Here is a 24525-nt window from a genome sequence, read left to right as displayed (position 1 = left end):
AACGGGTTCCAAGGTTGCGTTGCATATCGAAACGGGCCTTTGCGTCATAAGGTGTTCATATTGTTATTACGAGCTACCCAATTAAATGGTGTCATTCGCAGATCTGTTTTTGCTCGGTAATCTGCAGGAAACGGCCCTACGCAGTGTGTTAGTAACAGGTATTACGCTGATGCAACAACATTTTAAACCATTCAGGTGCTAGAAGCGGTGGGCGTCATCGTGTGTGTGTTCCTCTAGTTCGCTCGTGCGTCTGTGTATCGACCGTTCTGTGTGTGTGTGGTACGCTTCGCCGTAACAGCATTTCTCTTTCAGTTTACTCGCAGACCAAGCTAAGAAGGTTAGGTATAGCAGCCAGTCGAATGGCAATGGGGAAATACGACAGATTCAACAAACGCGACCGAGATTTAAGTTATTGCCACTGCGTTGTTGCTGTGTTTCAAGTTGCTGTATTCTGTCACAATGTATCTGTTATCGCAGCACAAGGTGAGTCGCTTTTGTTGTTCGTTCCAAATATGTACATCACCGGCCCTTCGACCTCGTGGTAAAGCTAAACTTTGAGAGGCATGCCAACTGTCTCAGCCCAGCGCCCTTTACTACACCACGTTCTATATATATTGTAATGAATTATAAATATACTATCATCATTTGAGTATTATTATTAGGTTGTTGTCATGGTGTGTGCTTACTATTTACATTTGATTTAAATAAAAATCTAATTTAAAATGTTAAAAACCCCATGTTTACAAATGTAGTGTTGATGTCTGTGATTTTCTCCACAGTACTTTAAGATTACTTACAGTGCAGTAAGTTACAATGACTTATACATGCTTTATTCTAACTCAAGTTGGGCTAATGGTTCAAGTGTACACTTAGCAGAAAAGGCTCTTACATATGTCAACCATGTATAAGATTATCTTAAGTGACTTGACCTTGAAAAACAATTCCTCATTAAGCCTTGATCATAAAATTTCATTTTATTTAATTGTAGAAATACAAAAGTAAAGTGTTTTAAGGCAGTATTAGTATAATATTATATGAATGAATGAATGAATGAATGTAATATTGACTATGTCCACACCTTTTTTACCAGTTGTTTAAGTACACTGCCTCTGATAGTATGCCTATGAGACTGCAAAATGCTTTTATTCTTGCCATAAAACATATGGCTGATCATGTCACTTTTTCATGGAATCCCCCAAGCGTGTCTTATATTTCCCCTGTTTTAAGGATGTAGATTGTGCCTTTATTGTTATAGGATAAAGGCTTATCGGACATTTAAAATCAATCACGGCTAAAATTAATCTAAACTCATAAAATCTTTATAATCCCAGCCAAGGACTGTTTATTACTATGCTAGGTATAATAACATCTAAATTACACGGTACATGCTAATGTATTACTATGATTAATTACGCTGTGTAAAGTGTCTATCATAAATACATGGTATATAAATGTCTTTAATACCAAATGGTGCATATTTTAACTACTTTAAAGCATTTCTGCCATATTTATTTTTTACAAATATTTCTAACAGAATATCCTTTGTATAATTGCTAAAACAATAACACACGTCACAGTATTGGCGTCTCATACTTCAAATGTAGTTAAAAACCAGAAAGGCCAAGATCAACAAGAGATTAGAATGCTGTCTGACCATACATTGACACTGTCTGTAGTTTGTTTGTCAAACTGCCGAAACTTACAAGCATGCATGCCAATTACTGACCATTATGTTAACATAATATATGCACCCTGTGTGATGTACTTTCATTTCATAATTGTAATGGCTATTTATTGATACATTCTAGGTTTTTACACAACATACGTAGTACATAATGCAGTCAATCCATTACCACTAATCTTAAATATAAGCACACTGAGTTTTAGAAATATAATAATAATTAATTTGTATGTTTCATCAGGGTACCTACACAGCAATTTTCAAACCAATTCAGTTGTTCAAGAATCATCTTTTACCAGAAGTCAGGTATATAACTTCAATTACTAGTTTATATAGTTGTACATAGACCTATTCAGTATTCAGTGTCAAAACGTGGGGATTATTTTTCACTTTTTTTCAGTATAAAAGCATTTTTATGCATATCCTTTACTGAAAAAAAAAAACAGTTTTATTTAAATAGGCTAGTAAAGATGATAAGAAATATTAAGAATATAATTATTTGTAAGTGCCAAGTGGTATTATTTTGTACCATAGTTGTGTGTTGTATTAATGTGCTATACTAATAGGACATGATCTTAGCTTTACCATGTACCATATCACCAGTATGATACAAAAAAATTGTTAAAAAAAATGTTCATTTTATGCTGACATAATAAAGCAATGAAACTACCTTTAAGTATTCAATATTTCCCCTCGTTGCCTAGATAGCAGATATTGGAATTCCCTGTGTTAATTTGTGTTTGCGTTTTTCTACAACGCGCCCATTTTGACAATGTTAGCTGAAATAGGCAGCGCTATATTAAATGTTCTTTCTCAGCAAATATTTGCAAATCGAAGACGTTATCGTTGCTTTACTAGCTTGGATTATGGCTTAGGATTGTTTAATGTATTCTAAGTTTATTATTTTCTATCATTTTTTTTTAAAATCGTTATTCTATTTTTTTACATTTATATACATATTTGGCGATATTAAGTATTTCTGTCATTTATTGAAACATCACTAATATATATAATGCTAATAATATATATAATGGTGACTAAGAAATGACCAAAATTTCAGTGTCTGCATGAATATAAAAATTGTTAGTCATTTCTCGTTTTTTTAGAGGCTAAAATGACAGAAACTGTTAAAGGATGCATAGGCTTATAAAACCATATACCCATATAGATTACAAATGTGTAAAAATAACTATTACACATAGAGGTCTTAACTTTGCCCATACCATTTGTTACAAAATTGAAACCCTATCTATCTTTACCCTTGGGATAGATTGGTAGTACATATGCTTCTGCGGTAACACCGTGTCACCACAACTGCTCTGTTGTTCAATGCATGTCATTTGTTCGTGCTTGGTTTAAAGCAGTTGGACCTAACCTATATACCTGGGAGCTGTATCTATGTAGGCAAATATTTTAAAATGCTTTTACACTAATAATACAATAACAATCCATCTATATTTTCATTTTCGGATGCCTAATTTGATGTCTTTCCAAAACAGTATTTAGTTTATAGTTATTCATACCATAAAAACACCTTATGTATTTTTTTCATGCCGAAAAAAATTTTTTTTGACAAAACTAATTTTATATTTATTCTATTTTCAGGATCAAGTTATCACCCGCACAGCAAAGCTTGTTTTAGATGACAGGTAAGAAATGTCATTAAGTCTTACGCATTGGGATGTTCTTGCATATTTCCCTTGAACTACCCACAGAATTATAGAAGGTGTTATACTAGTTCACTGTATACCATATGACGTAGATTAGCAGGCAGTTTCCTAGTAAATTATATCATGAATTATTTATTCCACCAACATGGCTTTGTTCTCATTGTAGTAAAGCAACCAAACTGAACACAAAATGCATTTCTTCTGCAATCAATAACAATTATTTGTCCGCAGAACGGGAATTATAACTCAGACCGAAGTTGTCAGATTTGAACCGCCCTACCTGGATTTTGGGGCCCAGTAAGTAATCTCTGTTATACTCATTATCTGGATGACTCTGCCCTAATTAGTTCATAGTTGTCCAGACTAGTATGGAGACATGTTGTTTACATTAGTAATTCATATACCACATAATATGATCTCATTAAGGTATACACAGTTGTTTAGAGTGACAGTGTATGTGTTCATATGTGTATGATGACATAATATAATCATATCTGTATAATAATACACTGTGGCAATGCTTTTACATTAAGATGTATATTGCACTGTTGCAAAAACCAATCAATCTCTATGAACTATCAGCACCACTACTGTATAATGTATAATGAATGAATTATTGCACACATGTGTTGTAAAGCTTCTCTTAACGATGTAACAGTATCCTACACTATTATAGTATTACAATGGCACCACTTACATAGTTATTTTGTCAAGTATTCTATTCATCGGTAGAAGTTATGGACACACCACTGGCTACCTTTTTATACTCCTATTTATAACACTTTATATCATTATTTATATCTGTTAATTTTTTCAGGTCAATTGGTATGCCAGTAATGCGTTTGGTTCATTTATATAATCCAAGTAAAACTAAAACAATGAAGCTTATTTCAATATCAGCAAGCACGCTACATTTTCATTCGTCATTTTTTGACGAGAAGGTGGGTTTTCGACTAAAACTTTATGCTTAGGGTTTAGTGATGTTAGTTGGAAAATTTATGTTTTGACAGAAAACCCCCTTTTTTGTTTGGTTTAAAATTAAATTGTTGTGGTACATGCACAGTACACAAAGTAACCACCCCGTACAGTTTTAGGAAGTTAGGGATTTTCCTATACCATTGAGCAGTGTAAAAATAGAAAGAATGGGGTTTGCAAAGGTTTGGCATTCACCTATTGTTGCGTTGTTACGGCCTTACTTTGCATACTGTGGCGGCACCTCAAGGTTAGTAATTGTAAAAAAGCCGCAGATTTCAGTCTATTGTTGCATCATCCCAAGCGTTTTGCATGCTGTGACATTCAATACTATAGATCTTGTCAATCAGAATAATACTATGTATAAATTATGAGCATTTTATATGTATAAAAATGTTTTTGTAAAGTACAAAAATAAGAACTTTTTTTACTAAAAACACCTGAAACTTTATAGCTATGCCATTGCATCTATTAAATTCGGTTTATTCTTTCAGGTAATAATGCCCAATTGCAATACAACATTTGAGGTCGTATTTTTAGCTCGTGTTGTAGGCAATGTAGAGAACACGCTTTTCATTCACACAGAAGACGGAGCTTTTTCCTACCAAGTAAGGAAAATATTATTTCTAAAAGCTAAAAGCACTTGTTATTTAATGATTACCTGATAATTAAGGTAGTTCTAGTTCAAAAACACTTTAATCTTTTTATGCAATGACATAATTATTTTCTAGTGATACGATTTAAAGTAAAAATTTATAACATCATTATTAAATGATTAACTTGGGTTTATGAATGCAAATGATAGCTACGTAACTAATAATATATTACGTAACATAAGTAACTATATATATACGGCAAATCAAATGCAGTGTGCAGAGAGTGTGGAGTATAATAAGGCATACCACAAGCCACACATTGGTAAAACATTAACAGTATTAACCTATGATGGTTATCTGACATTGTGCCTCAGACAGCCGGTATAACATACATTTGTTTTTACTACATCAAGATTAACTTGTCAAGTGCATATGTCCTAATGCATTAACAGTGTATGCATAACTAATCCATATAATCTAGTATAGGTTATATATATATATATATATATATATATATATTATAACACCTAAAACACCTAACTAATAATTGAAAAAACGCAGTTAAACTTAAAAGCGTCCCAGTTATATACAAATGAAAAAGAAAATGTCTTCCTATTAAACTTTGTAATATCGTGTGTTGTTTATGATCAAGTGAGCTATAGTTCATCACATTAAACAGGATACTCTTATACACACACCCACAATCTAATTAACATTTTACTTTTATAAGTTTGGGAAACTACATAACAAAATAGTTTTTAAAACTTATATTAAGTCTCCTTTCTTTAACATTACTAGATTATTTTGAATTGGAAAAAAATTGATTGAACTTACTACTAATTTTTCCAAAGTTGTATAAACCTCTTTCTGCCAAGCCCAAACAAACAAGCCTTATGTTTACCCCATACACACAATAGTACATTCCCCTACTCTCTCTCTAAAAACCCCAAATTTTACCCTTTCGCAGGTTTTTGGTGTGGGCGTCCCAAACCCATATCGATTACGGCCTTATTTGGGTGCGAGGGTGTCAATAAACAGCAGTTTTTCGCCATTGATAAGCATGCACAACCCAACTGGATTGCCACTCCAGGTATCTACATTATTATTACCACACTGAAAATTCATATAATTGCATTTTTCTATTTCTATCTCTATAAGGCCTTCTGTACAGGCTGACCAATTTAAATCACCGGAATTAAGTTATAAAACCGCCATTATTGATTTTAACCACAGAGCCGGCAAGGTTTTCCATTATAGCTTATAGCTGCTTATTCTTACATATGAGAAGCTTCCGTAACCTGACAGTAACACATGACTGTAAATTATAAAAGGACTTCTGTTTGTACTAAAAATACATTGATTTTGATTGCACGTTATATTGGTACATATATTTGTTTGTGTTATGCAGAGGTTCGTAGGGCACCTGTGTAACTGTGTTATATCATTAAACAAGCATTGAATACACAGTTACATCACTATTCAATTACAGCCTTTAGAATATGGCAAAGCTTACCTTTATTTCAACTTATAAAATTCACCAATCTCTTAAGAGCAAGGGCATAATACCTTTAGTATTACTTTATTTTATGGCGGCGAAGATTAAACACAAAGTTAAAACAACCTATGACAGTTTGAAGCTGAACCTGGTTGACCTTACTAAATTATGAAATATTAGTCTTATCATGTGCTTTATGTAATGAATGGTTTAGGTCACAGAGATCTACACTTCAAGTGGATATCTCCATCTGCAACTGCCTGCAGGGCTACATGAGGCAAATAAGAAATCATGGGTCAGTTATTTTAACTTATCCCTTAAAAACTGTACCTAGTACACTTGCCATGTAATTGATGCATTTTTTTTATTTGGTTATCTCTAGTTTTAAATAGACCTAGTGGTTTTTAAATCTTGGATTATATATTTTACTTTTTATCTTTTTTTGAATTATATCCAATCTTTCCCCACCCCACTATATTATATATTTACTGTACAATCTGTAAGTGAGTGGTTTTAGTATTTCCTATTGAAGTAGAATGACATCATGTAGTAATGGTTACTTCCTTGTAGCTAGTGGTTATATTGGTTATATACAAGTGATTATATACAACTCACCTGGCTCTCAATAAAAAGTAAATAACATAAACATGCAATGCCATAAAAGTGCATCGTAACACTGGACCCGAACACAAAAGCGATAAAAAAGAGTCTTTATTAAAAAATAAGGGATACAAATTAGTTTTGTCCCCACAATTTTTTTCAAGCAATTTTACATTTTTACATTTTACTGCATTAAAAACAAATATACCTTAAATTTGCAAAGATGCAAGTTTTTAAAACGCAACAGTAAGGACAGAATTACTAATTTTTTTTTTCTCCGACAATATTTATTTAAAACAAAACCTGTCATTGCAGGAGATACCACCTTATGAAACGAAGCCTCTAATGAAAGCTACATTCCTTGGGCAAGTGGTAAACAATCACACAGCTTTTATACGCATCAAAACCAACTTATCTGACATAAAACAATATTTAATTCTCCCTATGGAAGTGGAAGTATCATCAGGTACACAGATTATTATAAATTTTAGAAAAATATAATAATTTTTAGAAAGTTTTTTTTTCGTTTTTGCATAATTTTTATATTTTTAGCTCAAGTTTAAAAATTGCTATTTGTATACATTGTTTTATAGTCTATTTTATCTAGGAATTCTAGTTAGTAAACTTTCTAGTCTCTCCTTTTTTGTTGCTGTATAGGGCTATATACTTTGCAATTACATTTACTAAGTATAACATCTAATTAGGAGGAAAAAATGTCCTTTTAATATAAATTATATTTTTATTTTACAGTGTTTTTTAAATTTTACATTTTTTCTTTTTGACTATTTTTTATATGGCTATATACTTTACAGTTTACCGAGTATAGCATCCATTTCATCCAATTATGGGGACTCACCCAAATTCACCCAATTTCCACTAAAACTTGTAATATTTTAGTTCCAGGTATTTATTCTTCACTTGAACTGCTAGACTTTGGAACACTACGCAGTCAAGGTATTTATCTTTGTTTTTGTTTTATTTACATTTGTTTGTTTAATAAATATAAACCTGGTCATCTATTTTTCATACCACATTTCTAAAACCATACTGTCATATATTCTGTACTGTTAATTGTTTGAAACACGATCAGGCCATCAGGGTATTTAGATATGGGCTAAAGGTGTCCCGTCTTCCCCCTACCCTATATAGTTTTCAGAATTTTTTTTTTCTTAAATTCAGATAAACCGAAGACCCTCAATCTGTTTTTACTCAACTCTGGTACAAGGGACGTACAAATTTCTTCAATCACTGCACAACCACCCAACCCAGCGCTGCATATAGATTTCAAAACAATTAAATTGAAACCGTCAGAAGCTCTGTACACCAGGGTGGCCAATATATCATTTAATGGTAAGACATAAAAATATATAGGTGTAGTATTTAGTAACCTTTATAGAGTTTTGGATAAAATCTGGGGTGACACAACTAAGATGCTGTTGCATTCATAGCGTCAAACTTAGGGAACCTCATTGATTAATGTGGTGAATGCAATATACTTCGGCTCTGCTTGTTTGTATAGATGCCTAACAACAGAATAAAATCTGGAGAGACATTGCTAAATTACAGTTACACTTATAGTCGTCAAATATAACGTATCTCATTGATTGATACGGTGAATGCAATATACTTTGGCACTGCTTGTTTGTATAGATGCCTAACAGCAGAATAAAATCTGGGGTGACATGAGTAAAATGCTGTTACACTCATAGCGTCAAACGTAGGGGACCTCATTGTTTAATGTGGTGATTGCAATATATATTGGTTTCGGCTCTTGTGGCTGTGTGTTTGGGTAATAGGCCAACTCTGGCTTGAATCCTAGGTCTCCTGGCATGCTTCACTATACGGCCTCACTCATAGGGGATAGAACCTATTTAGTCTTTAAGCATTGGGATACTTCAAAAAAAACATAGAAAAATTATGAAATGACTTTTTTTGCAGCAAGTGCAGTAAGTTCCGAAAGCCACTGGAGTGGAAAAATCGTCGTAAAAACGAGAGAAAAAAGTTACTCAAAAATATCAATTCCATACCAAGCAAGCATTCTTGATGGGTGAGCATGTACAAATAACAGATCATTATTTGACTAATATGAAGACTTTTTCACTAAAAGTCCTTTTAGTCCTCCTAGTTTTTACGTACATTTTATTCTAAAACAATTTTACTACTTATAAGGGCCCAGGTAATTAGAGTAACAGTCAAATATAAAATCCAATAAACTTTAATTATTTGTACAATTTTTTACACCTATTGAATTAAAACAAGACAGAAATTTTTAAAGGTCAATATTATATACAAAACAAAACTACATGCCAAAAATATGCAAAACAACCTGTCACGCAAATTTTATTAAAAAACAACATTCACTATATTTTTTCCACGAAATTCTTCTTTTTCCAAAAAGCGTGTAATAAACACACACGCCCACGCAGGTCGTTGGAGTATGACGAGGCATCAACCATGTTTTACACGCCAGAGGACGAGAGCAGGTCACTCAAGCGGAATATATCACTTACAAACAATTTCAACTTCCCTCTAGTAATTCTTCGTCTTGAAATACCAACAGAAACACAAAAATATTTCAAGGTATATATATATATATCGTTTTTTTTTTTTTTAATTTAATATTTTTGTGTTCTTTTTGGTATAGTACAGTGTTGTTTATGGTAAAATTAAAAAGAGAGTTCAGTTTTGCATAACGTTTGTGTTATTTTAGTTAGAAAATGATGATGTATGGGTCCAGCTGTAATGTATGTGGTTTCTATTCAGAGAAATACATGGTGTATTTGTACAACCTATACCCACTGTTTAAATGTTACGTAATATTCTGTATTTGTGTGGTGGCTATTGTACATAGACACACACATTTAAAAATATATTTGTTTTCTAAATTTTAAATATTGGTATTTTTTAGATATTTATATATATACAATTTTTTTAAGCATATACAATTTTTTTTAAACATTAAATAGTTTTAATACTGGTCTTGACTAAATGGTTTGATTTCCCGTCACTATAAGGGCCCTGCTTCCTTTATTGATTTAAATGGTCAAATAATAATATGTATTCCAAACAGACCATTGCAAATAGAACTTATAAATTTGTTCCAAACATTGTACTGGGGTAACTGTTTTATTGTCAAAACAAGTGCACCACTTTAAATAAACAATTAAAAAATTAAGTTTTGGTAGCTTTCAATCAATTAGAAATAAATCAATGATTCGTCAATTTAAAACTGTTTTAAAATCTTATATTTAAAAAACGGAAATGAGCTTACCTTAAAACAAAAATTGTAGAACTAAGATAGATATAGAGTATTTCATATATATATATATATATCTTATATTCATTCAAAAGTGAGATAACGCTATCTAAAAATATAGTTTTAAACCGCTTTGGTATCTAAACAATACATTTCTCGGCTCATTGTCTGATAGTAACTGCTTCACGCCCTGCTAGTATTCAATGACATCTCATTAAAATAATAGAAGTTCTTTTATTGTGGTAAACCGCTGTGGTATGCTTTCCTTTATGCGCTGTCTCTTTGCTCAAATTCTTATGTCAATTCTTAACATTTGGTTCATGCTAGTATGGATAATGGTTTTATTTGAAAAGCTTTGTTATGTTTTTTATGTAAAAAGCTTTCATGTTGTTATTTAAAAAAAAGGTTTAATTTTTTTTTTTAGAAAATTCGACATTGTTAAAATGCAATTACACCCATAGTAATCAGTAGGAACCTCATTCTATTAATTTTGGCCTTCTCTGTTATGTTACATTATGCCTGGTAGTAGAAGTAACAAAATATTTGTGGAAATGTGATTATACTGAAAAAATGTTCCAAAATTATACTTAAATGGACAACATTAAAAATTTTGTTTAAATTTAAATCATTTAATATTTCTAAATCTAGTTAAGCAAAATCAACATTTTTTTTATTTCGACTCTACTAAAAACCTCAGTTTTGCTAAATTGTATTTATAATGACCTTAACTATAGAATTGAGCAAATAATTACATTTAAAACATATTAGAAATTAAGTTAGCTTGGAAAATTTGACAGGCATGTTGTAACTCTGTTATAAATCAATTTATATATGGATTGAAATTAGAATTTTGATTTATGAGTTTAGAAAAAAGATAGTATTAAAACTATTATTAATAAAAACGTTTTAATATTTCAAAACACTATATTATTTGAGTAAAATTTTTGCCTAAAAGCGCGAGTTGCAAAACTGGTTTAAAAATTGCATTTTTGACACAATTTCCAATATAATATGCTCAAAATTCGAAGATTTTCTAGGGGTGTTTTAATCAGGCACCAGTATCAAATTTTCCTTTTATTTAGGTGTTGAATTTCACGGAGCAGACAAGTGTACCTGCCCACTCAACCACTAAACCCTTTGCTGTAGAATGTTTCCCTTCAACGTTACAAACCCATAGTGGGGACTTGGCCCATCACCTGATACTCCACACCAATGCTTCAACCTTTTCAATGCCTCTACACGCTTATTCAGGCTTGCTACAGGTATTGTTTCCTATTATTTTATCTACTATTAGTTTCACATATCATTTTATATAATATAGATAATTTAAATCATTTTTACTAGTTTTTTTTACTTCCTTTTGAAATAATTAAATTTGTTAACCAATTCTGACATTTTCTTCAAGTTTTCATTAAATTTTTCATATGATTTTCTAAATTTTAGACTAAAACCACCCCAAAAAACAATTTAAGACTAAAACCATTTTTTTGCACAATATTCTTTACAATGCACCCTAAACAATGCATATTTAACATGGTTGATTTTAGAACAGTTTTTTAGAATTTATTAATAATATCGTATTTTTGGTTAAATAAATTAAATTTCTAGTTCAGTTGTGCCCAGTCCGAAATTGCTGGTTAATTATTCATGACCAGCCAACTAACATGACAAGCCAACTAACATGACAAGCCAACTAACAGCTACCAATGTCCTGTTTATTCCACTACCTTCCACTGGCCAAAACCCAGTGGTCACAAATGAGTTTTCCAAGATGAGTTATCCAATCACCCATAAAGTTATATAAGTGGTAACTCGTAAGTGTGCACGAGGTGTATGAAACTAAACACCCGTGTTAGAATGTATGTTACCCACTTAAATTATAGCTTAAGTGTTTAGATTCCTAAAAAATGTTTTCTTAATAACTCTAACCACTTATTTACTATTTCAGTTCACAGTAGGCGAAGACATGTCCCAAAAACTGGATTTTGGACTTGTAGGGACGTCAGAGAATCACTCTGTACTTCTCACTGTGCATAATCACCGAAACCCTATACCGGTAAAATAGAATTAAATTTCTAAAATGGTTTAAGGGAAATGTTTCGAAACTGGCAAAATTTGAAACCATTTGGTCTCAGGTTTCTCTGTTTTAAATAGGTCACCTAGTTTTGGGTAATTTGACCACAACCGTTTAAATAATTCATTCATTTTTTGTTTCTATTTTGTTGGTTTCTTTTTTACATATTTTTGGTTTTGTTTAAACCATTTGTCCTTAGTTTTTAATACTTTTTGAACATTATTGTTAAACTTATAAAATTCTTTAACAAGCTGTACTTTAAAACAATATTTTGTTCCAATAATCCCAAAACTATATTCCATTTTTTCACTTTTTAATAAATTCAAAGCAAAATCCGATTTTGTAACCTTTTACTATTTTAACAGATATCTATCTTTTTCATATTTTAAGGAATATTTATCTTGGAACTTGTTTATTACACCATATATTTTATCAGATATCTATCGTGGGTTGGAAAACTTCTCTTGAGCAAGTTCATCTCACTCCTTTGTTCTTGACAAGAAATGACGAGAAAAGAGAATATTTTGAAGAAGAAATCACTCAAGTAAGTTCACTTATTGGTAGTATAGGCGTCAAACCTAGGGTTTACAAGATTATGTTTAACTATCCCTGCCTTTCCTGCATTTTAAAAAGTTTGCTGCTTATTTATTGTTAGGTTATAACATGTCTTATTGAAAAATATCTTGTTCAATCATATGCTAACTATGGTAGAATTAAAGTTAAACTTTTTTGTCTGTAGTTTATTATTCACCTGGTTAAATATAGAAATTATATATAATTTTCAGGTAAAAATTTAGAAATAATAATAATTTGAAATAAAAAAATAATATTTCAGGTAAACCTTCCATCAAATTGGTCACTGACAATAAAAGTTACGTTTTTTGCGTCAGAGTTAGAAACGACAGTAATGGGAGTTGTAAACATAGAAACAAAATATCAGGTGACAACCAGATGATGATTTCTGTTTTCTAGTTTCTTTGTTTTTTAAACATCAAGAAATACTTTTTTCTCTTTCTACAACTACATATATATTTTCTCTATATTTTTTTATTTTTATTTATTTTGTTTTTATATTTATAGACCATGGATATACCAGTACTTGCAAAAGTAGCTGTTGGTTCTTTGGTTATAATTCCAAACAAGATTTCATTTCCGCCATCGTTCCCGGTGAGTTAGCATAAACAAACTGATTAGTAAGGATCTGGTCCTACAGAAAGTAACAGACCAAAATCAAGGGTGACCAATTGCTATGTTACCTTTTTCGTAGCACCAGATCCTTACTGTTCTTATTTACACAAGAATTGTCCGGCGCCGTAGTGGTTAGCGCGCCTGCCTGTAACCCAGAGGTAATTTTTTGTACCAACTGATGTTTATACACTTCATGCTTGCTGTCGAGCAGACAAACTTATAAAATATGTGACAATTTTTAGGCAGCCTATTTGTGGGTACTGGGTACTATTGAACCAATATCTATTAAATGTTTTAAAGTAAACCATATTGTTAACCTTACTTTTATAATATTTAAGTAAAAGCTCTTTTTGTAAAAAAATATAATATTATATATATATACTAAAAAAAATTTTAACATAATCATATACTACGATGTATTGTTATGTGGCAGGCAAAACAAAAGTTGTTTTTTTTTCGTGAATAGCTAATTACCTATTTATATATATTGGATTATGCCCTGTAGCACCAGCAAGATTTAGTATAAAGTTTTTAATTCATGTGCAGGGGTTAACTGTACATCACTCATTTACTGTGAAGAGTTCATTTCCACAAATTACAAAGATTGAAGGATTAATTTCAACGGACAAGCGGTTTTATTACAGGTAGATAATTACTCTTAAATAACTGCACTAATCTGGACAGTAGTTTTAGAAACATCAAACAGGATTTTCTTTTATTTTCACTACAAACATGAGCCCATATGTACAATAAGATTTTCATTCTAAAGATGGTTTAATTTTAAGCGAAACGTTTGAAATGAAATTCGTACTACTATAAAACTTTTGTGCTGTCATGTTTGTTGCTCCTACCCAGCAGTCACTAATGAGTTCTCCAAATTGTCACCTATACAGAAAAAACAATCACCCATAAAGTAACATACGTGGTAAAAAACCTGGTGTGAGGTGTATGAAACAGAACACCTGTGTTATAACGGCTCGTCGTTTTCTGGCCATGCAACAAGAAACCAAGTTACATTACTTTCGGTAGTTCTTTTTTTACCATATTTTTAATTTTTTTTGTAGGAAATTAAAAAATGTTCCAAGTGAAGTAGCACCAGGGCAGGAGGTTAAGTTGGGAAAAATATATTTTGATCCCAGACAGGATTGTAAACCTGATCGTTGTTACGTTGGTCTTCCTACATCTACTACAGGTGAGTGGAATGTTCGTGATTGTTTTATGATTTTTCATATATGATGTGATCATTTATATGATAAGTCATGAGCTTTAGATTATGTGATTATTAGTTTTTCATGATGAAATTTTGAGCTTCCTATAATGTATTTGTAAATTTTTCACAATTTATCATGAGTTTTTACGTTGTGTTCATGAGTTTTTCACAATATAATCGTAATTTTTTCATGATGAGTTTGTGAGCTTCTCATGGTGTATTTGTAAATTTTTCACAATGGTATAAGTTTTTATATTGTGGTCATGAGCTTTTCATGATATGATAAAAAGTTTTTCATGATAAGTTTGTATTTGCCCATGACTCTTAAAGTGCTTGTGAATCTTTTGTGATACTCTAATTCTTTGTTATACTTTCATGAGACTTTTCATGATACTTCATATTTTTCACGTCACGATCACTCTAATTTCAGCGGGACATCGATGGCTGACCACCCTTAACCTCGGCAAAGACGCACCAGAGGTTGATTTCAAGCAATATCAAACATTCCTTGAGCGATACAGAGACACTGTGAAAGCTACACCGGAAAGGTGAATAAAATAAAAATAAATTTGCAGAAATTAAAAAAAAAAAACTAAATGAAAGGGGACTGTTTAAAGGGGTGACAAAGGAGAAAATCTTTGTAACATTTATAGCATAAAAATAAAACCTTAAATGGCTGCTTTTTAAATCTAAGCAACACTATGCCAATGTTGGGCAAGACACATTAACGGCAATTTCTCTAACGCAGTGGTCACTAATTGGTTGTCTAATTTGTCAGCCATGCTAAAAAATAACCACCCAGAAAATAAAATAAATGGTTATAAGCTAGCCAGAGGTGTATGAAACAGAACACCTGTGTTATAAGAACTGTCTTTGTTCTACCATGTGAAGAAGTTTCAATATATCAATATATCATTTTTTGTTAAACTACCCCCCCTCCCCTATAGTTCAATTATCTCGATTTCGACGACGCTTCACACGATTGACCTCGAGGTGTCTGGCACCCTCTACTGGCCATCTTTGCTTGACACAAAAGAAATCGAATTTCCGCTGACTCATATCGGCAAAAAATCGGTGAGTCATCAATTTGTGTCAAATAAGAATAACAGTTTTATCATAAAATAAGGCATTGGTACTGATATGACAGCATAAAGTAAAAAAAAAACTTTTTTGAGGGAAGGATAAGAAGTTTTTGTTTTTAACTTCATTTAAAATCATTTTTTTTATTAAAACCCAGTTTAAGGTTCAATTTTAAACCAGTTTTCCTATGTGAACCAAATTTAAGCTTTTTTCTAAATCCAGTTTTCCTATCCTAAAACCAGTTAAATCTAGTTTAAACCAGCTACCTTTACATGCAGATATCTCTAGTGACATTGGAAAACCCGTCCGATTTTCCGGTAATTGTTCAAATTTTACCCATCTCGTTATACCCACAACCTGGTGTTGCTCTTGATACCATAGAGTGGTCAAATCTGTCGGGAAAACCCGGGTTCCTGACGCAGAATTTGGAAGTGTTTAAAATCGCGTTACCACCAAACTCTGTAAGTGGAACGGCGTTCTGAATTATTAATGAGCGTTAAATCCGTTTTCTTTCAGCTGGAAGTGACTGTACCAGGCAAGCTTAAATGCTGTAGTTAGCCAAGCTTAGCTAGTTACAAAGTAGGTCATGCTACTTCATAACTTTCCCCTCGTATCAACTTTTTCAATTAAAAAAATAATTAGAAAGTATGCGTTTGTTTGTTGACTTTTTATTCATGATATCTTTGCTTAACATTATATTTTTGACTTCTTTGTTATATATTATTTTTTTACCTGTGATATCATATTTTCTGTGATATTTTCGCCTTATATTATATATATATATTATACATCATATGATAACTTTCATGTGATTTTTTTACAGTCATCACAAGACACTACATCACAAATGACGTGGTTAGATTACACATTAAATGGAAAAACCAACCATTCATGTTTGAACGTGTTCGTCAATCCTGGTCAAAAACAAACCATAGAAATCACATTTGCACCAATAAATAGCACTCTCGTATCAACAGCGATTTTATTCAGGTAAAACAAATGTTTTTTTTTGTTATTGTGCTACCAGGCATATGTATATATATAGGTGACCTTTTCACCCCCTGTGGTATGTAAAACGTAAATTTCATTCTAACATTTCGACTGCTGTTTTGCAACACTTTATTAGGATATGATAGAATATATAATTAATTAATAAAATAAAATTGGTTTGGTTTGTTAAATAGCGTAAGCAACACATATTAAACGACCTTTTGAAAAGCTCACAGTTCTATTGTAGGTAAACATCGACAGTGGGTATAATAGCATTTCTACCTAGACAACAAATGATCAAACTGACTAAATCTCTCCCATTTTTTACAGAAATAATCTCACTGGTTTAGAGGCATTACATGTTGAAGGTAAAGGTGTGAAAGAAGTTTTAAAACTTGGGGGGAAAATTTCAAATCGGAAGAAAGATTCCTTGAGATTTAAACTCACAGAAAGCCTTTTACGTGATTGTAATCGTAAGTTTAAATTTAAACATTTAACATTTTTAATTTTTTTTAGTTATGGACTATATTTTAGCAGTATAAAACACATATTTTTTGGCTTTTGGTAATTGTTTTCTTTACAAATTCTAACATTACTGAAGATGGTTTTAGTATTTAAACCTTTTAAAAGTTTAAAATATATTTAGAAAAAAAGAACATAAAAAAATACTTTCTTAAAAAAACTCGCAAAATATTTTTTTTAAATTTTTAAAAAATCTAAAAATTATCCAAACTTTTTACATTTCAATTAATATTTTTAAAACTGACTCCTAACTTATTTTTTAGCTGAAGAACGCAAAGAAAACCCATCATTTACCGTTCGGAAGTCATTTACGGCTAAAAACATGGGGTTATTGCCTATGCAAGTATTGTATATGATGGTGGGGAATTATCCATGTGAAGGTTATGGGTTTCGAATCTTAGAATGCGACCCATTTCTCTTGGAAAGCAACGCAACAAGAGAGATTATCATTGCGTAAGTTACTCACTTTTTTGTTTTGTTAATTCTGCTACCAGGCATAATGTAAATAATGTTTCAACGGCTCATCTGGTATGAAAAAAACTGTATTTCAGCTTTCACCTATCCTTTATTTACAATTTTTAAATTCTTTTTTTATATTTATGTTTAGAATTTTGTCATTCTTTTTTTTGAAAATTGGAAAATTTTTAAAACCTCTTTATAATCGTTTTTATTCTTTATTCTAGTTTCACGCCGGACTTCACAAGTTCGCAAGTAATGCGCACACTTCGTATTGTGACATCACAGAACAGCGTTCTTACCTTTAACCTCAACGTAACGTTACCCCACCACATGCTCCCTGCCTGTCAAGCAGCGATACCCCGACCCCCATGGGAACGAAGTCTGTATTATGTCATCACAATATTAATGGTTGTTCTTTTCATTGGAGTATTGCTTGCCGCTTATTTAGAGGTAAAATGGCTGTTTTAATGTATAGACTATGAAATGTAGGATTTTATTTAGAAAAAACTTGCTTCCAGAATGTATTTTATACGGGTATAATATGTGTAACTTTTTTATTTTTTGTTCAGAGTTTTTTGAATAGAATTCAGGTTGCAAATGCAAATCATATTATCTTTGTTTTAAAGGTTGTTACTTGTATAATATTGCATATGCTGTATTAGCTCTGCTTGTGTGTATAAAAATCTAACAGCAAAAAGCTAATTTAAGCATAAAAATGGATGCTAATGCGAACATATGTTGTAGCTTTTGTTTCGAAATTCTGTGTTACATGGCGTTCTTAATGTAACGCATATAAGCAAAACTGTATGTGTGGTGGTTATGATTTATTAATGTTATTATTTGCAGGCAATAAATATACTGGAGCCGTATGTTCGTTCATATCAACTCAGGGAGTCTGGAGACAGAGATGGAACAGCCAAGTTAAAGCCGTTTAACTTACGAAACATAGCTAATGAGTTTATTTCAAATCCAACATCTGAAATAAGGTAAAAAAAATATTTGGATATTTATGCAAAAATGCAAAACAAGGTGTTTTAAATAATTTAAGTTTTTTCAAAACGATTTTTGATTTTTTGATTTTTTTTTATTGTTTCAGCTCAAGCAACTCAACCCTGAAGGAGAGTAATTTCCTCACGTGGATGAAACTTCTCTTCCATCAAATCCTCTCATTTGATCTTCTTCAGCTTTTCCGAAACTTCCGGACTTTTGCATGGAGCAAACCAAATGTAGATCCCTCATCCCGAGAGGACTTAGAAAACTCTTCCTCCAAGACAGAAGACACTGTGAGCCCGATCACACCAAGCCCCACAACATCCACACAAAACGGGAAAGTCCGGGGTCGAAATTCGGGCCGAAAAACAAAATCACAGACCGCGACAACATTAAAAGAATTTCGTCGCGCTAGAACGCACAGACCCGTCATGAAACCAGTCATCCATGATGACTTAACATGGGACGCACCCCTGCCCTCCCCCACCCCCTACAAACCTGAAAAAGTTCATAAATCTCGGACCAACTCCAGCGGTTCAAGTATTGAAAGCGAAAGAAGTAGAAGGGGAAGTGGTAGCAGTGGTCCATGCGATAGCGATAAGAATAAACAAATCAGCGACCAAATTGATGGTGGGTAATTGCCTATATATATCAGAAACTCCGTTCAAGTTTTTATTTTTAATTTTTACTTTTGTTGTTTTTTCTTTTATAATTTTTTTTGCATAGTTTTCCGAGTATTGTTCAATTTTTTGAGTTTGTTATTTTCTTCTAGTTTCCAAGCGAAAACGGAAGAACAAACTGATGCGTCAGCAATCTTTTAGTCGAGAAAATGATGACTCATCTTCTACAACGACGGAAAAATCAAGCGAAGATTTTGAAATTCTTGAAAAAGTAAGAAATGTTTTCAAAAATTAAATAAAAAATAAAGTGTAGTTGGTATAATGGTTTACATTTTCAATGATGTAGCTTGAAACTAGACGAAAAATCGTAAAACTTTTAATATTCTATTGAAATTGTTATTAAAATATTGCTAATCTAATTTAAATGAATGTAACTTGCTTTACCTATCCTCGCGTGGCCGAAAAAACGACAGTCATTATAACATGACATGAGTGTTCTGTTTCATACACCTCATGCCAGCTTAAAAGTGACCCTGTATGTAACATTATGGGTGATTGTTTTTTAATATATTGTTCACAATTTAGACAACCTTTTAGTGACCACTGGGTTGGAACAGATACCCAACTGTAAAATAATACGTAATAGGAAAATGCACATAACTGCCTTAATTTGAAGCTTTTGTATATGACCGCACTCATGCAGCTTACAAAAAGGAAAAATTAAACTCTCATCTTTACAAAACTTGTTGTTTTTAACAGCCGGCGTATTTTGACGACCCTCGTAACTTTGGAGTTCGCGACCAACAATCTAATACTTCAGCTCATTCAAATAAAGAAAACGAATTTAACCATGGGTGAGTTAGGAAATAAGTCATTTGTGGTTATTTTAATTTATGTGTGGTACATTTTGCATTACCTTTGTTTTTTTTTCTAAAAAAAAAGTTTTTTTAATGTTTAAAAATGAATATATTTTTAGTGTGGAACCTATTTACACGACTAGTCATGAGCAAGGTGTACGTAGAAGACATGGGCGAGCACCAGTACCTGTAAAACACGATGTTCCTATTACGATTAAACAGCGTCCTGTCAAAAACGTAAGTTGTAGCTCTGTAGAAAAAGCTGAACATTTTAAATTTTACTTTTTAAATTCTATTAAAAAACCTCAAACAAATTTTTTTCTGATTTTTTTTTAAAACTCTTTTAGTAGAGTTCAATTATTTATCTCTTGCAATATGTGTAGTGTAAACCCAAAATTTATTGTTATTTTTTTATTTTATTAGAAATCACCAAGCAGTAGTTTGTATGAGACCAGTAGTAACGAAGAACCAATGTGGGAATTCGCAAAAGTGAAGCAAGATAATGGTACAAATATAGTTCAAACATGCTGTATTATTTGATCACCTAGGGTTAAAACCTATGCAATCTGTTCTGTATGAGTTGTCTTTTAATAGAAGGCCTAAAATTTTGTATTTAGTCCAGAGTTTACCTATCTTCTGAGTAAGCTTATTTTTCTGATTAAGCTTTAGATCAGCCTATTTTCTAAATATTTTTCTGCTGTGTATATTTGTTATATAACCCCCAATTTTGAACTTTAAGTATACGTTTCGTATCAAAACATTAAAGTATTCATTATTTTTCTTATAGATATCATATATTTTTCAGGTTTTGACGAAGGAATGCGAATTTTATCGAAACAAACCATGGAAAACGACAATCGAATTCGTGAGAAGTTACCGTACGCTACAAAGGTATGGAAATTATTTCATTTTTTTCCATTTTGTTTTCACACTTTTTCTTAGTAATTTTAGTCTAAAGAAAATGGTTTTAAATTTTAGGAGTCTTTTTACAAGCTATTTGTCAGTTTCTGTTTTTTTCTTGTCTTTAATTTAATTTTTTCTATTTTTTAATCGGTTCTTGTGCTAAATTTTTTTTTTTCAATTTTAGGAGTCTTTTCAAAAACTATCAGGAGAGAGTCGTAGCTCATCGTACAACAGTGTCAAGTCATCAAGCTCAGTTGACAGCACAAAGAAAATTAAACAAAAAGGTGTGTGTTTTTACTATTGGGACTTACACTCACATATATACGTTGTTACATGAATAAATGTAACTTGCTTTATCCCTGCGTGGCTGGAAAACAACAATCATTATATTACAGATGTTTTGTTTTATACACCTCGTGCCAGCTTTCGAGTTCATATATATGTAACTGGGTAATTATTTTTTTTATATTGTATAGTTATCTTTTTGGTCAGCCCATTAATGACCACTTGATTGGAGCAATTCCCATTAAGCTTCTTGCCCAAAGGAATATTCGCCCAAAACAGTGGCAGCATCAAAAAGGCAAATAAAAGTTATTATTATTTCCCCAGTCAAATCTAACCCAACCATCACCATTAAACCCAAACTGTCGAAAACTCAAAGCGTTCCCAGCTCCGATGTTCCCAAGTTTACCAGTGTTGCCGAACCCACATACAACCGTAGACACAGCAACCGAGTATCTTCAGAATTCTCAATGTTTAGCAGCCAAGGTAATACATTTGGCAACACTGATCTGAAAAATAGCTGGTAACATTTAAAAATAGCCAGCAACATTTAAAAAAATAACTGGTAACATTAAAAAACTGGTAAAGGTAAAAGTGCTGGCAACACTGAAAGAAATAACAGGTAATACTTAGAAAAAAGCTTGCAACACTTATAAAAACAACTGGAAACACTTTTTTATTGCCACATTCCTCACACATAGAAATCCTATTAGGTTCTCTAGATGCAGTCTCTCCACCACCACTAGATGTCACTAGCAAGATGCCGGCATGGAACCACTTCGGCCAACACACGTTTAGCCTCACTGAAGGTAAACATTTTGAATTTACACAAACCATGAAAGTAGTGTACTAGGAAAAAATAAGCTAAGCTATACAACATTTTACTTTTTTTTTCTGGAGTACAAAAGTGAAAGGCATTGGGTTAAATTAAAAAATAATTGATATAGTAAGTTGGGGTAAGATTGTACATTTTCATTCTATTTTATCGTCCCATTTAGTAGTAAACAAAGAACATCAAGGAATTATGTAACTGTAGCCTAGCGACTCTAAAAAAAATGGTGTTACTTTTTAAAACACAATCAGGACATATGGGATTTTATGTGCTGGCCGAATTTAATCTTATAAAAATGGTGTTACTTTTTAAAACACAATCAGGACATATGGGATTTTATGTGCTGGCCGAATTTAATCTTACCCTGCAGTACAATATATGGATAGAAAGATTAAAATTGCTTGATAAGAATATATGAGCTATTGATATGCTACCTGGTACCCCATCTTATCATACACTATACTTCTTACAGATTTGATCCCACACCCCAGTCAAAGTCCCCTACCCCTATCTAACCCACAAACCTGGGCCCCATACGGTTCCTCCTACAACCCCCCAACTTCCTGGAACAATATCCCCCATCTTAACCCCCCACCAGGTTCACCCACCACTCCCAAGTTCCATAACATGAACCAGTGGAATACCCCACCTCAAACTACTCAGTCCCCCGTAACGAGCAGCACACACGCAATCTGGTCAGTAAGCACACCTGTAACTATGGATGAAGACAGAGACGCTGAGGTAAACTATCACACAGTCTGCAGTGAATAACCTGCTATATGTGTTTGGGCTTTGTGCTCTGAAAGTATTGAAAAGTTAGTCACTCACAAAGTTACATGCGAGGTAACTCTTAAACTGGCCACAGGAGTGTATGAAGCAGATCATATATATTCATAGGCGTGATGTTAGGGGTGGCAACTTTTAAACAGCAGTAACTTTATGTTTTTGCACCCCGAAAAATTTAAAAAACCTGAGGCCTTCGGTCATATTTATACTTTCTATAGGATTACTATTAAAAATATTGATATGCAATCTGAATGCTGTTTAGGTATTTTCATTTACTTAATATTTCCACAGAACGACATTTTGAAGGGCTTAAAGAGCATTTGGAACTCTGATCTTAACCAATCAGGACGCAGCGATATGTTTTAAGTTTCAAATCAACCAATCAAGACGTATCTTTGTTTTAATGAAGAACCGATTCCGTTTTCTCTCGCATCTCTCTTCAGTTCGGTGTGTCCGCCATTATTTGGTGAAGGGTGTTCACTTCATGCACCAGTGATCCTGGGCAGTGTTGCACAGTTTTTTATTGTTTTATACTTTTAAAAAACTTTTCAGTAACACTGTACTACTTCGTTAACGCTTTCAAAATATTATTTCTTTCCCCACTTGAGTCGGAATTTTAGCCGATATATCTTTTATTGCTTCTTATGATGCGTGGTGCGTGGGATACAATGAATTCGTTCTCTATTAAAACTGCTTTCTTGAAAACAAAGAAATTGTATTGATCGATGATTTGGACCAAAAAGTGTACATTCAACCTTTTTTGACAAAGACCAATAATTTCAGCTTGAAGTTGTAAGTGTAGGGTTAAACAAGGAATAACTTAGGCCAGTTCAGTGTAACTTTAGATGAGTAGCAACCGTGTAAGGTAGACTTATATATGGAAACTATATGGCCATGCATATATGTTTTACAATCATCTTATACGAACTTAGGGCATGTATTGACTGGAAAAAATAGTGGCCACGACCGACTATCGACCATTTAAAGCACAAACCCCGAAAGCTATCCGAGTAAGTACAGTTAACAGTTTATGACCGAACTAAAACGTCGCTGTCAACAGTTTCGCCAGAAACGTAGAAACGAAACTGGAAATGCTATAGCGCCAAGCTATAGAAAAGCCCGCCTAAACAAAATGACTGACAGCTCACAACGTCACATGAGCTTTCGTTTTACAAGAGGTTTGAGTCTGCAGTATCGTGATAATTTATTCGTATGTAATGCATGCAGTCAAAAGTGAGCACAATCTAATAGCCAGTGTTAATTTCAGCTGTCATTGCGTAAAATTTGGATAAGATGCGATTTAATTCAACTGAATTGAAGCAGTTAGCCCTATCTCCTACAGCAGTTTGCAAGAAAGAAGGTCTACTCAGTCTCCGTGAAAAAGAGGGCAAACTCTGGAATAAAACTGACGGTAAATTGTTGTTGTTTTTTTATTATTTTTATTAAAAAATTACCAGTAGAC

At 32.5% G+C, this 24525-nt stretch overlaps 2 protein-coding genes across 3 annotated transcripts in view; both read left to right on the top strand.

Moving 5' to 3' along the window:
* The first annotated feature begins 286 nt into the window (after positions 1-286).
* On the top strand, positions 287-23776 carry LOC100184838 (transmembrane protein 131). The gene is made up of 39 exons (XM_002123101.5): positions 287-483; positions 1923-1987; positions 3287-3330; positions 3583-3648; positions 4169-4292; positions 4818-4931; positions 5887-6009; positions 6629-6709; positions 7330-7480; positions 7912-7968; positions 8194-8364; positions 8953-9061; positions 9441-9594; positions 11353-11532; positions 12219-12326; positions 12781-12888; positions 13180-13284; positions 13425-13511; positions 14079-14176; positions 14597-14724; positions 15173-15290; positions 15690-15816; positions 16101-16283; positions 16646-16812; positions 17143-17285; positions 17598-17787; positions 18018-18243; positions 18640-18779; positions 18890-19413; positions 19556-19674; positions 20163-20257; positions 20380-20497; positions 20684-20765; positions 21066-21151; positions 21348-21447; positions 21773-21931; positions 22159-22254; positions 22750-23018; positions 23355-23776. The coding sequence occupies exons 1-39, from the start codon at positions 360-362 to the stop codon at positions 23427-23429; spliced, it is 5214 nt and encodes a 1737-aa protein (XP_002123137.3). The 5' UTR covers positions 287-359; the 3' UTR covers positions 23430-23776.
* A 350-nt stretch (positions 23777-24126) lies between these two features.
* Positions 24127-24525, top strand: part of LOC100180081 (type I inositol 3,4-bisphosphate 4-phosphatase) — an 18040-nt gene continuing 17641 nt past the window's right edge. The window contains exons 1-2 of one of the 2 annotated variants that reach the window (XM_026837684.1): positions 24127-24273; positions 24331-24474. The gene's annotated coding sequence lies outside the window, so the exon portion shown is untranslated. The remainder of the gene's footprint in view (positions 24274-24330; positions 24475-24525) is intronic. The other variant, XM_026837685.1, reaches the window with a different exon arrangement.

Source organism: Ciona intestinalis, chromosome 14, assembly GCF_000224145.3.
Source record: "Ciona intestinalis chromosome 14, KH, whole genome shotgun sequence".
Lineage (NCBI taxonomy): Eukaryota > Metazoa > Chordata > Ascidiacea > Phlebobranchia > Cionidae > Ciona > Ciona intestinalis.
Note: the sequence above shows the minus strand (reverse complement) of the source record. Positions and strands in the feature narration are given on the sequence as shown.

Coding starts and splice junctions, on each gene's coding strand:
- LOC100184838 (XM_002123101.5), top strand. CDS start 360: ATGGCAATGGGGAAATACGACAGATTCAACAAACGCGACCGAGATTTA. Junction 6,710..7,329: donor AGGCAAATAAGAAATCATGG/GTCAGTTATTTT, acceptor CTGTCATTGCAG/GAGATACCACCTTATGAAAC. Junction 9,595..11,352: donor AAACACAAAAATATTTCAAG/GTATATATATAT, acceptor CCTTTTATTTAG/GTGTTGAATTTCACGGAGCA.